Genomic DNA, 15,400 nt, shown 5'->3' with positions numbered 1-15,400 from the left:
TCTGGAGAGCTTTTTTTTTTTAGCCTCGTTTAGCTCACCATTTTTGTTTACTAGTCCACATACTGAAATTAAAATGAATAGAAAACTGAATGCTTTAGTCAGTCATTGTGTTCATTTCAGACTCATTGGTGTGTGTGTGTGTGTGTGTGTGTGTGTGTGTGTGTGTGTTTGTGTGTGTGTGTGCGTGCGTGTGTGTGTGTGTGTGTGTGTGTGTGTGTGTGTGTGTGTGTGTGTGTGTGTGTGTGTTTTATTTTATTTTGCCCTAACCAGTAATCTGTGGGTGATGTAGCCATCCAACTGTAATTTTCACTCGTAACATTTGTGGTAGTGGTTGCTAGAAAATATCTAAAACAGCTTGACAAAATTGCTCGACATATTCTTTTTGAGGTATGTCAGATGTTGTGTTTTCAGCTTGTAATGCTGCCCCCATGTGACCAAAAGATCAATTAGTGCATTTGGTTACTTTTGTATCAACTGTCAAGTTGACGATGAGCGGCAGAACATTTAAGACTAATTCGAGTTGAAAGCTGAATCAAAGCAGTTTAAACTCATTTCAATTTATTGTAACGTCTTTGGAATCTAAAAATTAAAGGAGTTTAGCTGAAAGGCAGTCAGGTTAAATTGCAACGTTTAAGACTCTTCAAACAAGACGACATGCTTGTCATTGGATATTTATCAAACCTGCTACATATATTTCACAGGGCAACAATGAAGGTGAAATTAATCAAAGTCAAAATGCTTCAAGGATTTTGAATTATAAAGCACTTCATCAGGCTACTTTAAAAATGGAATCCAATTAATTCAGCAGGCTGGCTTTGGAAATTATTATCTTTCCCTTAAACTATGATGCATCTAACAATTCTAAAAAGGAGCACCACACTACTCCATTTTTCTCCGCTTTCTATCTGCAGGTTTTTATCCTCATCTTCCTCCCTCTCCCATTTCACTCTCTCTCCCATCTCCGCCTGTTGGAGCAAGGATCATCGATCGCCCCGTCACCACACAGCTCCCTGGTACACTCTCATTATTTCAGCAAGAGAGGACAGAGGGGGAGAGAAAAGAGAAGAGGGAGGCTGACTGAGCAGGAGGGAGGCAGAGAGGAAGCCTGAGAAGAAGATAAAAAAAAAAGCAGTGAGGAGGAGAACAAAGTGGGTAAAAAGGGGAAGATAGGAAAGGAATCCAAAGAAAAGAGGGAAAGAAATGAGGCAGAGGAGGGGTAGAAGATAATATATATAGGGTGGTATTTGTGTCCTTAATGTAAAATTCCACAACTGTTCTATTATATATGTTCTTTACTAAAAGAGAAGACTTCCATAAACAAAAGACATCTGCTTCTTCAAAATGGTACTTTATATGATATTTTAAAACATTTGTAACATCAGGTTAACATTAGTTACTGAGCATTAGATGACCTGCACCTGATAGCTACCCCAGTATTGTAACTGTTGGCCTGGGATGATTTGGCTCAGATCTGGTACCTGCTGTAACGGTTGTTCATATTAATAAAATCTTCAACCCCAAATATGTGATTTTAGGGAAGCATCAATGTGATCCTTTGAATTCGTAATAACATTTTTACTGACCTGTCTAATTCAATTATGTATTGTCCAATGTGACTATCAACATTAACATATGTTGTTGTTGTTGTTGTTTTAATTTAAAAGTTGTTTATGTTGAATGAATGTACATAGTCATTTAGTGGGTTGCCAAATCTGTGTGTTCTGAAGTGATTCTGAAGCCCAATATGTCAATGACTTGATGATATACAGATTTTAATATTTTAGGTATAAGATTGGTACACACTATCAGAATTAGTATTGGTTGAGGAAAAGGTGATGGTGGATTACTAACATATATAAACATGTTTGCAAAAAATTTCACAAATGTCTACACCTCTTCTCAACCTTATCCTTTGGTGACGTTTTCGTAATGCAATGGATGTCTGGGTGAAATTGAATATTGAAAGGCATCACTTTAAGAGAGATTTGATTGAATTTCAACACATTAGCAAATGAGGGCAATTGGAGCTTTGTGCAATTTATTGGCAGTCACACCTAATCAGACTTGATTGACTACATTTGTATATAAATATGCATGTACATGCACATATACATACACATATACACACATGTCCTTGAGTGTAGGATGAGTCCTCAAAATATTTTACGGGAAAAGAAAGGACAGGGATGTTTCGGACATACATTTGCTACATAGGCTACCAAGAAATAGAAGAGCAGTTAACACAGGAATACATGACAAGATTTTTAGTTTTATATCATTCTCAGCAGGCACAGTCAGGCTTCCATTGTGAAGGGAATTCTGTTGGGAAAACCAACTCAAAATAACAGCGAATCACTCTATTGGTTGCCTTTGCAAGCAGCTTGATATGACCTAGTTATGTTTCATTGTAACAGTGGTAATCGCATGAGTAAAAAAAAAAAAAAAAAAAGGAGCTTTGCTGACGAAGTTCTGGAGCTACAAAGTCAGCGTAAGGAGGACGTCGTGGTGGATGGACAGGTTAACTAAACACTGGACTTCATTATGGGAGGCAGCTGTTGAACTCTCGTTTCCAACCGAAACACCACATTCTTTTTAACCGTGAACAATGACAAGTAAGGTCTTCTATCTTCACCCAAATGCGAAGCTTTCCCTAAACCTACCGAGTTCATTTAGTGCCCATTCATACACCAATCGGAGGTGAAAAACGTTACATTACGCTCCCATGGATCATATGGTATTCAGAGGTATAGGGACAAATGATCTCTCAGACTGGAGGACTTGTGGGGATTAATCGGTTATATTAGATTGACTGAAAAATGAATCAGTAACAGTTTTAATAAATGATTCTTAATTATATTTTGCCACCTATACTTCATACAGCTGGTAGAGGCACTATATCAAGGAAAATGCTCAGGGTTGTACTCGGTGGGTCCTGACATCTCATGCTTCTTCGAGATGGAGGGTTTGTTGCAGAAACACCAACTATAGCAAAGTATAAAACAACCTGTGCAACATATTCTGCAATCTTACTGCAAGGTGAGACATTTCTCAGGTTTGCAGATAGTCCCTGAATACTTCAAAGAACTGACACAGTTCCCTGACTTTCTGTCGCTGCGTAAACTCCGTGATCAGTGGGAGGACTGCAGTAAGGCTCTTGATGCACTAATGGTACGACAGCAAAGCCAGAGCTTCGTGCATCCCAGGTTCCCAGCTTTATTAGTGCACTAACCAAATTAGGGCCCCTAAATCGGCAGTACACACAACACTCGGGGACGCGTTCATTTAGGACACAAGCAGCACTAATGCAAAGCTATCTGTCAAATCGCCATGCATTTATGCTTCTCCTACACTGCATAAAAGGGTATGTGTGTGTGTGTGTGTGTGTGTGTGTGTGTGTGTGTGTGTGTGTGTGCCTGTGTGAGCAGTTGTGCAAGGCGAGGTGTGTGGGTGTTCTGCGAGCCAGCGGAGATGTTCTCACTCAATTCTACCAGCAAGTCTAATTGATGAGCCATGCGCATGTAGACACACACGCATAAACACACAAATCTTCCTTCAAAACAATGCACACTGTTACGCTTATACACACGGCCCTTTTTTACATGTGCACACACACCCACACAGAACACACACACACACACACACACACGCACGCACGCACGCACACACACACACACACACACACACACACACACACACACACACACACACTAATCTAGGCCAGGCCCTTGAGAGAGAGACACATCCACACTGCAGCTGGACATGGCTTGAGATGAACACATCTCCCTCTGACAGACGGAGAGAGGAACGGGAGAGAGGAGAGTGGAAATAGGGAGGAGGGAGGGAAAGCAGGAGATTAGCATTCTCATCAGCGCTGGAGGAATTTGTCTTGGCTGCCAAGCTCTTTCTCCTCTTTCTCATTCCCTTTCTCCTCATCAAGCCCACTCTCTTTCCTTTATCCATATTCGCTTTTTCTCCATCCTAATCTTCATCTTTCCAATCAGCAGGGGCCTTCATCGCTGCTTTTTTCTCTATCCTCCCTTTCTCATTATATTCCTTTCCTGCGCATTACTTTCCACCTCTCTCCTTCTCCCTTGATGCAGGATTTAATAGCTGCGTTGTCCAGTGTCTGTGTCAGAGTATTGGATCAACACCCTGCACATCTCTGTGGTTTTTAATATTGGTTTAGATTTGAAAATCCTCTAGTGTGCACCATATACACACACACGTTTGTGGAGCTGTCCTTATTAGGACATTGCATTGACTTCCATTTATTGTGGACAGCCTTACCCAAACCCCAACCTTTACCACTTCATGCCACTAACCTTAACCTAACCCCAATTCCCAGTTCACCCCTCACCTGAACCAAGACCTCACAAATGACTTTTTGCCTCATTAGGACAAGACATTGATCCCCATGAGGATGACAGGTCCTGACAAGGTCAATGTTTAGACCAGAATAGATTGTAAGGAGGTACCAAAAATGTGAACACACGCGTTGCCAAGAAAAGATACACTGAATTGATCTCAAACTGAACAAATACATGTTGAAATGTTAAACGCACTAAGTGCTGACACAAGCGATGAGGGAATAGAGAAATTCATTCATGTTTGAGTACTTGTCACACATTGATGATGTCATGTTAATAAAAGTTAAATTAAAATGATCACATTTATTTTGGGTCATTTAACATTAGTTCCCTTAGACAGTAAATGTAATTATTTAAACGCCAGTTTGACATATTCACTCTTGAGAGGTTAGCACCGCCAGATCTGGCTTATCCGACACATTAACACGTTCCAATGTGAACACAATAGTGCGGTTGGCCATGTTCTCAGCCAGCTGAATAATGAAATGTTTGTTCATCGTTACATTAAAGTGTGCTGTGTCTAAACCCAAAACAAACTTTAGAAGTGGCGCAATTTGCCTAAAAATTCAATGCAAAGACGTAACTCGCGTGGACACAAATTGAAGTACAATACAAAGGTACGAGTTAAAAGTTTGCTTTTACTGGAGTGAATATCTAAGGTAATTTTACCTTGTAACAATTTTATTTGTGTTATTTAACCAGGCTTCTATTAGAAACCACCATTTATATGTTTATGCACCCCAGTTGTTTTTTTTGTTTTGAGACTTTATGGTATGCTACTTCTTTTTTTACCTTTGGTTTAACAGACATCCTTTAATGTCACCGTTCCCTGTTTTTAGTTTATGGACACACATAAAAGCGTGGATCAGAAAGTTCTGAGACTGCTCCTGCTTCACATGCACAGAGAACAAAGAAGCTATACCCTCCATGACTATGCCAAGTTTTGTCGCTTGATCAAAATCAGCACCTGAATTACTTTGATGTGCTCTCTCTGCTCAAGTTTCAGACGCGTAAGCAAATCGCTGACACACCTGAACCACTGCTCACAAAACCCTGTGAAACTCTGGTGCTGATTTTGATCAAGTAATGAAACCTGGAGTTCAGTTTGTGATCCACCGCCGTACTTACAAAAAAAACACACATATGAATCAATAGACAAATAAACAATAAAATAATCATGATTAAAGAAAAGGTTTGAGATCTGGAAGGGGTTTCCTCCCATCAAAATGTCCACCTCACTGCAAATTATATGTAAGGGTTTGCAATATTAATGAATGTATGTGTGAATTATGTAAAATGGTCAACACAACACATTTTAAAACAGTCATAAAACCCTTTTCATTTTGCCAACACAGATGGAACAAGATTAGTCAACCTGGAACCTGGAGATCACCCAAAACTCATTATACAACAAGTAGTTCCGACCCAGCGATCTGATTGGTCAACTGTACATTTGGAATGTGCTCAAATCACCATAAAGCACATCCTGCTCATCACTTGAAATATCACTCCGCATTCTCGCTGGAAATATATAATTGGAATCGAATTTCATACAAGATGCAGTATAATGTTGTTTTACTTATTTGGTACATTTGGCGAAACCGGGTCCCTTTTGGTCCTTATTTGTCGCTCTGAGCACCCGTACCGTAACACCACGGATAGTCGGGCACTTAAAATGATAGTGGCGGCTAGCTCGACCGGTTCTGTTTTAAGACATGACAGGGTGCTAAAATCTTAAAAATACATGAGTCCATCAATATCTTTTTTCAGCGGATATCTTACTTACAACCAGATTGAGCGAGTTAAGCAGTTTAGTAGTTCTATGTGCTGTACGTGTTCAGTCTGAGAAACCATCTCTAGAAAGCAATGAAACGGACTAGATCTCATCTCCGTTGCCAGGGTCGTTACTAAGCCTCGGCCTACTGGAGTGGTAAACATTGCACACATTACATTCGCTTGTACTGTCGCGACTGATTGTTTTCCAGTTGTTAGTCATACCCCATGTATTGCCATGGAAACGGAGATCACACTAACATAAAAGTTGTGTATTTTGAGAGCGAATTAGATGGTAACTTGTTGTATAATCGCAAAATATTACACTCGCAAGCGCCTCGGTCCTGACCGCATCACTGTCGTGCCAATAATCACGTTAAAGCACACCCTCTCGTGTAATATTGCGTAAATGTAGAATGTGAATGAAGGATAATCGATTATTTAAGAACAGACACAGCGCACACACACACACACACACGCTTGACAACAAGAGACAGAGAAAGCGAGGCGGCCATGTGCATGTGTTTATCCACACTAGTGAAGGGGCCAGATTACTGAGATCAAATGTATACACATACACACACACACACACACACGCACACACACACACACACACACACACACACACACACACACACACACACACACACACACACACACACACACACACACACACACTTGTAATTATTAGGTATGGGGCCAGGCTGCCCTTTATGTGAATCCCTCAATGAGTGCATGAATCACTAATGACTCATCTATATTCTCCATCAGTCATGACTTCTAATGGAACAACACACACACGCCCATGAAAGCATGGGCTGACACACACACACACACACACACACACACACACACACACACACACACACACACACACACACACACACACACACACACACACACACTCACACACACACACACACACACACGTTATTACTTCTTGCTCGCAAACATGCACACCTGAAACACACCATTATTTTGAGGCTTTAAATACATAATGGGCATTTTAAGTGCAAAGTTGGCAGGTTAGAAATGGGGAATTTACAGTGAAGAGTCTCTTCACCTTGCATTAGGAAGGACACAGCTACAAAGCAAATCAACCAAAAGTATTTACACACATTTCAGTTTCATTGTGAGCCCCTTTATTTTGGTGTATTAAAAGCCAACAGTGTAAATTCTGCAGGCTGGGGACACTTTGACAGTCAACTATATGGCAACAGTTGGTGTTTGACCCTTTTCTGTTTCAACCTGACAGTTTTCAAGAACAAAGTCAAAAATTTGGCTGACCTCAACCCCATCCAACACTTTTGGGGATGAACTGCTTTTCCGACTGTGAGACACATTTTACAGGAAAATTGCAGTTTATTTCAACCCAATATATTTGCCCTAAATGTGTCTGACTCTTTGGGGGATGCCAATTATGCACTCACTGCCTCCACTGTGGAAAATTGGGGAAATAAGGACTCACCCGCAGAAGCATAAGAATCAGGGTAACGTTCAGTCCTTGGTAGAAACTAACTAATAGTAGCACATACAGAACAAAGTTATGAAGTGTACACATATCACCCACATTTTTGCAATGAGACCTTCAAACCACAACAATTGGGCATAATGTCCCGGTGGCCACATACATTTCTGTATGTTTCAGGCGAAACACAACATGTAAGCAGCGATGAAGAGAGCCGGAACATCTTCCCTCTTATTACCACAGTGGGAGAGACTTGAACAGAAAATATTCAAAGGCACCACAGCTCAGATCTACCCAGATACTGTGTGTGTGTGTGTGTGTGTGTGTGTGTGTGTGTGTGTGTGTGTGTGTGTGTGTGTGTGTGTGTGTGTGTGTGTGTGTGTGTGTGTGTGTAAGTGTATGAGACAGAATGAATAGTGGACACTCTGCTGTTGTCACAGACAGAGGATATGTGTGTCCGATAACACCAAGGAGATATGGTGGTTATCAAATAATGAGTTAGCTATTGTATAATATGGTGTGCGTCTCTGAATGCACTGTGGTTTACAATGTGTGTGTGTCTTACTGTGGCCTGTGTGGAGCTCTCCTCCAGGTCCCAGAGTAGCGCATGATTATCAGCCAATGAAATCACACGCTTGCCGTCCCCCATGGGCTCCCACAGCACACTGTAAATACACAAAAACACACATAAGCACACACAAAACCACAGAGTCACGGTCAATTAGAAAACACATGTTGGTCAAACATGCATATATGCTGCAAGAGACTAAGATTTCACGATTGCTAGGTACAGAACCATGGTCACAGCTAAACCCGTTGCAAACATCTGTAGATAATATCAGGGAATGCATACAGATCTGTCCTGTATGTACAGTGTCAACATGGAATTTGTAGCATTTTTCTACAAATTTACAAAGTATACATTTGTCAAGTTTAATGTCGATGTTATTCGATATTTTCACTGTCAATAAATCCCATTGAAATGAAAGTTAAAAAAAAAAAAATTAATGGAAAACTCAGACCGAAAACAGGCCAGCATTAAAACAACACAGCAGACTCCATTAGTGGAGGCGTGCTTTTTAAGGAAACAGTAAAACATTAAAATACCATTCATATTTGGAGAAACAGATTAATGTGTCACTAAAACACAGCACAATGGTTTAGTAACACTTATAGATTTAAAACTTAATACAGTTATCATGGCAGCTAGTTTATGTTTTGACACAATGATCACAGTGTAAATAAGATATCCTACCAGGAATGTGGGCTATTTGACTGGCCATAACAGTATGTTGCAGCAAACATTGAGCCAGGCAGACTGGTGACATTATTTTCTAATGTATATTTTTATTCTGGGTAGCTTCACTGCAAGGTCTTTTTATGGGAATTGGTGTTAAGAGCGCTCAAGGGCACAACAGTAGTGGTGATGAGGAAAGGGCAACTGTTGCTTTTACACTTCCCAACCCAGATTTATTCGAGCTGGTTTGGGGAGACTGGCGACTTCTACTTACAAGCTCGATTCGTTAACCTTAAGGTCACTACTGCCACCAATTGAATGACAGGGCTGCATTTTTTCCAAGCTTCCAAATCTTTATTAAGCAATACGTCCCTTAAGACGTTTTGTGTGACATAAGGCTGGTATGAACAATGGGAATTACACCCAAGACTAAGTGAACTTAGGCCGTGAAAATATATACTGGGTAGGTTTAACTTATTTATATGTTGAATTTATTTACATCTTTAGCCGCTACTTTTCTGATCATTTCTTTTAGGGAAATGCTTTCTGGGCCAGTGTGCACCATGTGATGAATATGGAAGTCGTAGTCATGACGTTGGTCACTATGCCAAAATCACTGCACAGACCAGTGCTGTTCCTGGGGCCTTGGTTCACACTAGCATGCTGAATTTGGTCACATATAATGCTTATCATTTTTGCCATCCTAGGTTGTGTGTTAGCAATAAACACAAACTACAGTTGAGCATGATGCAAATTGGCATTACCTATATACAGTCCTAGCTTAGCATAGCTAGTCTGGGCTCATTCAAAGTTAAAAAAAAAAATAAAAATAAGCCTGTTTACACCTAAAGCTAAATTATTGACACAATGTAATTTGTTTGACTCATTCATAAACATAGATATACACATGGTTATTTGTGGACTCACAGGCAGCTACATGCTAGGGAACACCTGTGTTGTGATCGCAGACTGTACATAAAAATGGACGAAGCTACTTGTAGTCGTATGTTGTGGTGGCGGGGTGTGGTTAGCTCAGCTGCAGGAGGTAGAGAGTGGGAGGAGTGGTTCAGGGAACGGTGCCGGGAAGGTGTGATGAGCACAGCTGAGCCGAATATGAACTGATGAGCGCAGCTGAGCTGGATGGGAACTGATGAGCTCTCCCCTATAAAGGGGAGCAGGGAGAAGGAGGCGAGAGACCGCGTTTGCACAGAGACATTGTTGTGTGGGCCGGGCAAATAAAGGCATTTTACACCCGAACGTCTGACTGAGCGCGTCATCTGTCCCCAAGGAACCCCCATGGTAGCTCAGACGTGCTACATGTGTATTCTTAGAAAGTATGTATTCTGTAAGGGGACCTAACCAGACCTGACACACTGCAGCCCTATCCATTTTTCCTAATTCCCTTGATGTTGACTGGATCCCTTGAATGCTTTTGTTTGTTTCCCTTTGCTTGGAGAGGTATAGCAGCTAAATAAAGACAGAAACACCATTGAATGGTAAAAGAAGGAGGACATAACTCAAGTGAGAAAGCAGTGCTTTTAACACCGAGTACCGTCGAATTTAAAAGCAATATGTCAGTGCAATCAAAAACCTGGCAATAAGCTAAATATAACCTTGGCCTGTAAAAGCTGCTATATGCTTGTTAAGGTTTTGATTTAGAGTGAGCTGTGTCTAATCTGAGTTAAAGGATGTAAAATGTCAGAGAGGTGCAGACTTGGCCTTGCTGAAAGGTTTGGTATTTCAGGCTGTCGCAGCTTTAAAACTATGGGATATTTACATAACCACAGTACTCTGAATAGCATGAGCGATTCTCACATTGGGAAACAGACTCAGCGTGACCTCATCCGAGGCTCCTATTGTACCTGCCAGGATGGGCTGGAACTGAGCGTGTCAGTGTCCTGGAGTGAAGAGGCCCTTAGGCAGTTGTTGAGCTTTGCACATGTCCTGCAAGTCCAAATCCATTGTGGGTAATGCTGAGTCCCCAACACCTGCCTGAGACACACTCAAGGGTGGGGGTTTTGCAATTAGACCCAAGGGTGCCAATGATGGATTGTTGTCTTCATCTTCGTTGGTGAAGAGGAGCTCTGAACCTAAGTCATCGTCATCACATCTTGTGAGAGCCGGTCATAAGTCTTGAGATGTTTGGCCAAACTCGGCCCAGGTTCTCCGTCAGGGACCAGAGGTACAGGAAGGTCCATTGGTTGTTGGCTAGCTGCTGCGGAAACCAACACAGGGTAATGGCGGGACAAGTTTGCCTGACGCGCCAGTTTGCGACAGAACACTTTGAGGTCTAGTGTGTGCAATTCTCTGAAGACTCAAGGGTGGCTTGGGTGAGTTTCAAACGGTGACCGACCACACACATTTGGTGAGTGTCCCAGCTTGATATTTTATTGGTACAGGGACAGGCCCTCAAGTGTTTTCTCCTCTGCTTTAGAGGGGGATTTAGAAGTGTCCTTGTAAGCAGGGCTGTTGGTTGTGTCTCAAAGGGTGTCCACCTACAAGTGGCAATACCTAAGATGTATTAACACTTGAGGGAACGGTGAAGGTATAAAGGTGTGCACTGACTTTCAAATCCAGCTGTTAGTACAATTAATATGCACAATTAAGCACAATCACTTCCAAAGTAATCTATGATAAGTATTATTCTAAGTTAACAGGTTCATTGATAGCAGCTACATCAATCCAGAATCAATAGTACTTTCAATAAATGAATCAACCAATAGCGAAAACATTGATCATTATTCAATATTGCCTTGATCAATTAACTCATCTAACTACAGTGTCAAATGTAATGTGTGTGAGAGCCCATTCTGCACATCCACCGGAGTTTCTCTTCAGGCTTAAAGGTGGTAAGGCTGCTCAGTTGGTGGGTTAAACAGCGACTGGTTTCTGTGGGGTAGTGGAGGAAACAGGGGAATCAACTTCAGGTGAAAAGGGAGTGGTTCTTCGTGTGGCAGCGGTTATCTTTTCCCATTCATTAACAAAAACGGTGATCTATGTCTTCCTTCCGAAGGTGATAAGAGTTGCAGCTGTCCATCAGCTCCTCTTAGATTGACAACAGTCTGTTTACTCATCGAGCAAAGTGTAAGAACTGTGGCCCCGGCTTGGAAAAAAAAAAAAAGCCTGGATGCTTGAAATTTCGTTCCATCTCTCCTTGCAGCAACGTGAGCTGCACGGAAAGGGTCTATGTGCTGTAATCAGGCTTTCCAGGCCTCTCATTTGAATCCCTCATGTGGTGACCCAACAGCTGTGAGCATTAGATTCGAAAATTATTGCTACTCTACAGCTAATGTTAGACAAGGGTGGCTAGCGTTAGCTTAGAGAAGTACAGTATTGCTACTCTTTATGGGCGGCAGCTCCCGCTACTGTTTAGTGGCAGGTGAGTGAGAGAAATTAACTCGCAAGAAACCGTACAAACAGAGAACAAATCGCCTGGAGACCAAGTTTGCACTTATGTCTTTGGACCCTTAAGCTAAATCCTGGAGAGACAGTTAGGTCTAGAGGTTTGGTTGAAACTTCTTCTCATTGTGCGAACAGGTTTTTTTAATAACTGTCAGCCCTATTCAAAGGGGGAGACACTAGCATGCTCAGTTAGAGCCAATCCTAGCTGGGAGACTGCAATAGGAGCTTTTGATGAGGTCACACCGAGGGCGTTTCCCAATGTGAGACACAAAATGAATGCTATAAAAGAGAACTGTCATTAGAGGTTTACTAAATGATGCCATTTATTTAAGGAGTTCATCAATTAGACAACTCCATTTTCTTGGACCAATTTGTCAACTTGAAGTAGCAGCAACAATGCCCGTGTTTGTGAAAGAGCGTGTGATAGAGAAGGTGAGTGTTTGGGAGAGATAAAATAAATGACAGAGGAAGGGAGGGAAGACAAAGTTAGAGTTGGCTTTTGGGTTTAATCCAGGTTTCCAATATGCATAGTGTTGTTAGAAACGGTGGAGTGGTAGGGAGAGGAGGGAATAAGGGAAGCAGAGGAAGGGGAGCGGAGTGGTGTTTACAAGGGCTGTAAATTCATGGCTGCTGAGGGACAGCTTTTACTGTCGTCCCAAAGACCAGAAAGTGATGGACTTGGGATGCACAGAAACAAAGCACGCATGCAACACGCACAGCATGCAAACTTCTTTTTGTCAATTAGGAGGTTGTTACACTGACTTAAATTAATACATTACTCACTAATGTGTAACATCAATAACGCAGCTACACAGCCCTTGTTGTATGCAAAAATGCATTGAAAGCTACAGCTGAAGCTAATGAGGCTTAAGCAGTCTCCCTCATCTATATCTTCATTCTCATAGTTGCATGCATGTAGGCTAATGGCCAACATTCATCATTTCGTTAATTCAAAATGTGATTATTTTCCCCCCAAAAAAACACCAAAATTGTTCCTCATGTAACCTAAAAACTCTACTCTTTGAAATCCCAATTTTGATTTTACATGATTTGTAGGAATTGATATGGCTTATTCAGATAAAAGTTTCTTCGGAGGCGCGATGAAACAGTCCAGAGACTGTTGTACACAAATGTAGGTCCGTAATGTGCACAGAGGAGGGCAAAGCAATAACCTTTGTGAGTAAGTATTGATCAACATCAGCACCTCTGTTAGATTCGTTTTTGTGACTACGACGTGACTACTGTTGGCCACAATCCAGTGAGTGTCAAAGAAAACCCACCTGGTTGGGCTCTCGACCAGACGCAACTTCTTCGGTCTTACAGTCACTCTGACAGTGACCTTCTGCCCCTTTTTATTTTCTCTTATGCTACTTTAATGTCTGTCTCATTGCATCACTGCAAAAGGCTTTCTGAGGAATTTCAAGAGTCTATTTTGCCATTGTCCTGAGTTTGACACAAAATTGTATCTGTAGTCCAAAAGACGAGTATAACTCAGGTGCTGATGTTGATCAAGTGATGTAACTTGGAGAACTTACTTACAGAAGTTATTGCTTCCCCCTGCTCCATGCCCATTACTGTGCTGTGCTCCATTCATGTGCAATGAAAGCAGTCTTGGAACTTTTTGAGGACATCTCATATTAGCTTTAGCCAAACATTTTGTTTGTGTTTTTGCACACACTTGAATTTTGTCTCATCACGTTACAGTAAAGTCATACCACAACGATATTGTATTAGGATGGATTTGAAAAAAAAAATCAAAAAAAAAATCTGAATCTAACATTTAACTATAACCAGGGCAAGCCTCACATCTTGAACAAACACCAACAATGAACGTAATTGACTAGCTTGTTGTCCCCAAATGGAAGTTAAATCCCTCCAAAATGATCGCGTGACCATTATGTTCTCTCAATGTGAATAATATGAGAATGCGTACACACAGACCTTATACAGTAGATGGAGACTGAAGCATGTCAGACATCGCCTCGTCTTTCTCTCTCTCTTTCTGTCTCTCACTCAAACACGCGCATGCAAATTCCCAGACACATACCTCATCACACCATATGACCGATTAAAATATACTCACCACTTTGGGATTTACACACCGTATGCTTCCCTATACTATCAATTAATTCATGCGATACAGCAATGGAGAGGCAGAGACAGTTGGTACAGTATATTGCATCTCATGTTGCCTTTCTCTCTTACTAAAGACTATAAGTTATATGCATTTGACCTTGAAGCGCTGCAGAAAGCCAGCAAACAGGCAACTAGAATGGTATGTAAATACTGTTGGGGAGAGCTAAGGAGGTTTTACAGCCCCATATATCTAAGTCTTAAACAGACGCACACTGCCCTCTCTCTCTTCCTCTCTATGTCTCTCGCTCTTCATGGTTTTTTTCCCCCACATTGCTGTTTTGCATCCACATGAGTTTAACCCCAGTCCCTCCAGTATGTCTGTATGTACCCATATGTGGGTTTTATTAGGGGTTCAAGCAGCACAGCTGTGCGGAACCCTCTTGCCTTTGTTCTGATTATTCTTATTGTCTTATTGTTCTGATTATTCGTATTATTTTTCTCCGCTAAAATTGAATGGAAACATGTCACTTTGGTTTAAAGGGCAATGACTGTTTTAAAAGGGAGCAAAAAAAGATTCGCCTGGCATCGGCAATTCGTTCTATTATTATTGTCACCCTTAATCTCTCCTGGGTATTTTTCCATTAGCTAAGACTAACAATGAAATCATTAGGGTGCAATATTTTTTCGTTGACTACCACTTTTGCCGATTACAATGGCAAACACCCCTGGTGGCACATAATGTTATCGGCTGTTGCTGATCAACAGTAATGCCATTTCTTGTTAATGTGCCATCTTCAAGTCGGTGTCTATATTCGGGCAAAATGCTTTTTTTGGACGGGAAATCAGCATAAAACCGTAATTGGTCTTTGAGTTTTTGTAGTTTGAAAAGACCAACAAAGTAATGACTAATCTAGAGATGTTTCCTTGCCAGTTTCCAGGAGTATACATTTGTCATATCAATATTCTGATCTCATAAACAAAATCATTTTGAATGAAAACCCTCAGTATTTGGAACAAGTAGGTCATGAAAAAGTCATGTGTGGAAAGTAAAGCTGTATTCAACTCCTGTTCTGAAAT

At 41.2% G+C, this 15,400-nt stretch overlaps 1 protein-coding gene across 2 annotated transcripts in view; it reads right to left on the bottom strand.

The window, feature by feature from the left end:
• Positions 1–15,400, bottom strand: part of eipr1 (EARP complex and GARP complex interacting protein 1) — a 61,248-nt gene that overhangs the window by 26,681 nt on the left and 19,167 nt on the right. For both annotated transcript variants that reach the window (XM_069160883.1, XM_069160882.1), the window contains exon 6: positions 8,174–8,273. In XM_069160883.1, coding sequence (XP_069016984.1) covers positions 8,174–8,273 — 100 coding nt within the window. The remainder of the gene's footprint in view (positions 1–8,173; positions 8,274–15,400) is intronic.

This window comes from Embiotoca jacksoni, unplaced genomic scaffold (genome assembly GCF_022577435.1).
Source record: "Embiotoca jacksoni isolate LCO1_2020_lvr unplaced genomic scaffold, fEmbJac1.0.p SCAF_27, whole genome shotgun sequence".
NCBI classification, from domain to species: Eukaryota; Metazoa; Chordata; class Actinopteri; family Embiotocidae; genus Embiotoca; species Embiotoca jacksoni.
Note: the sequence above shows the minus strand (reverse complement) of the source record. Positions and strands in the feature narration are given on the sequence as shown.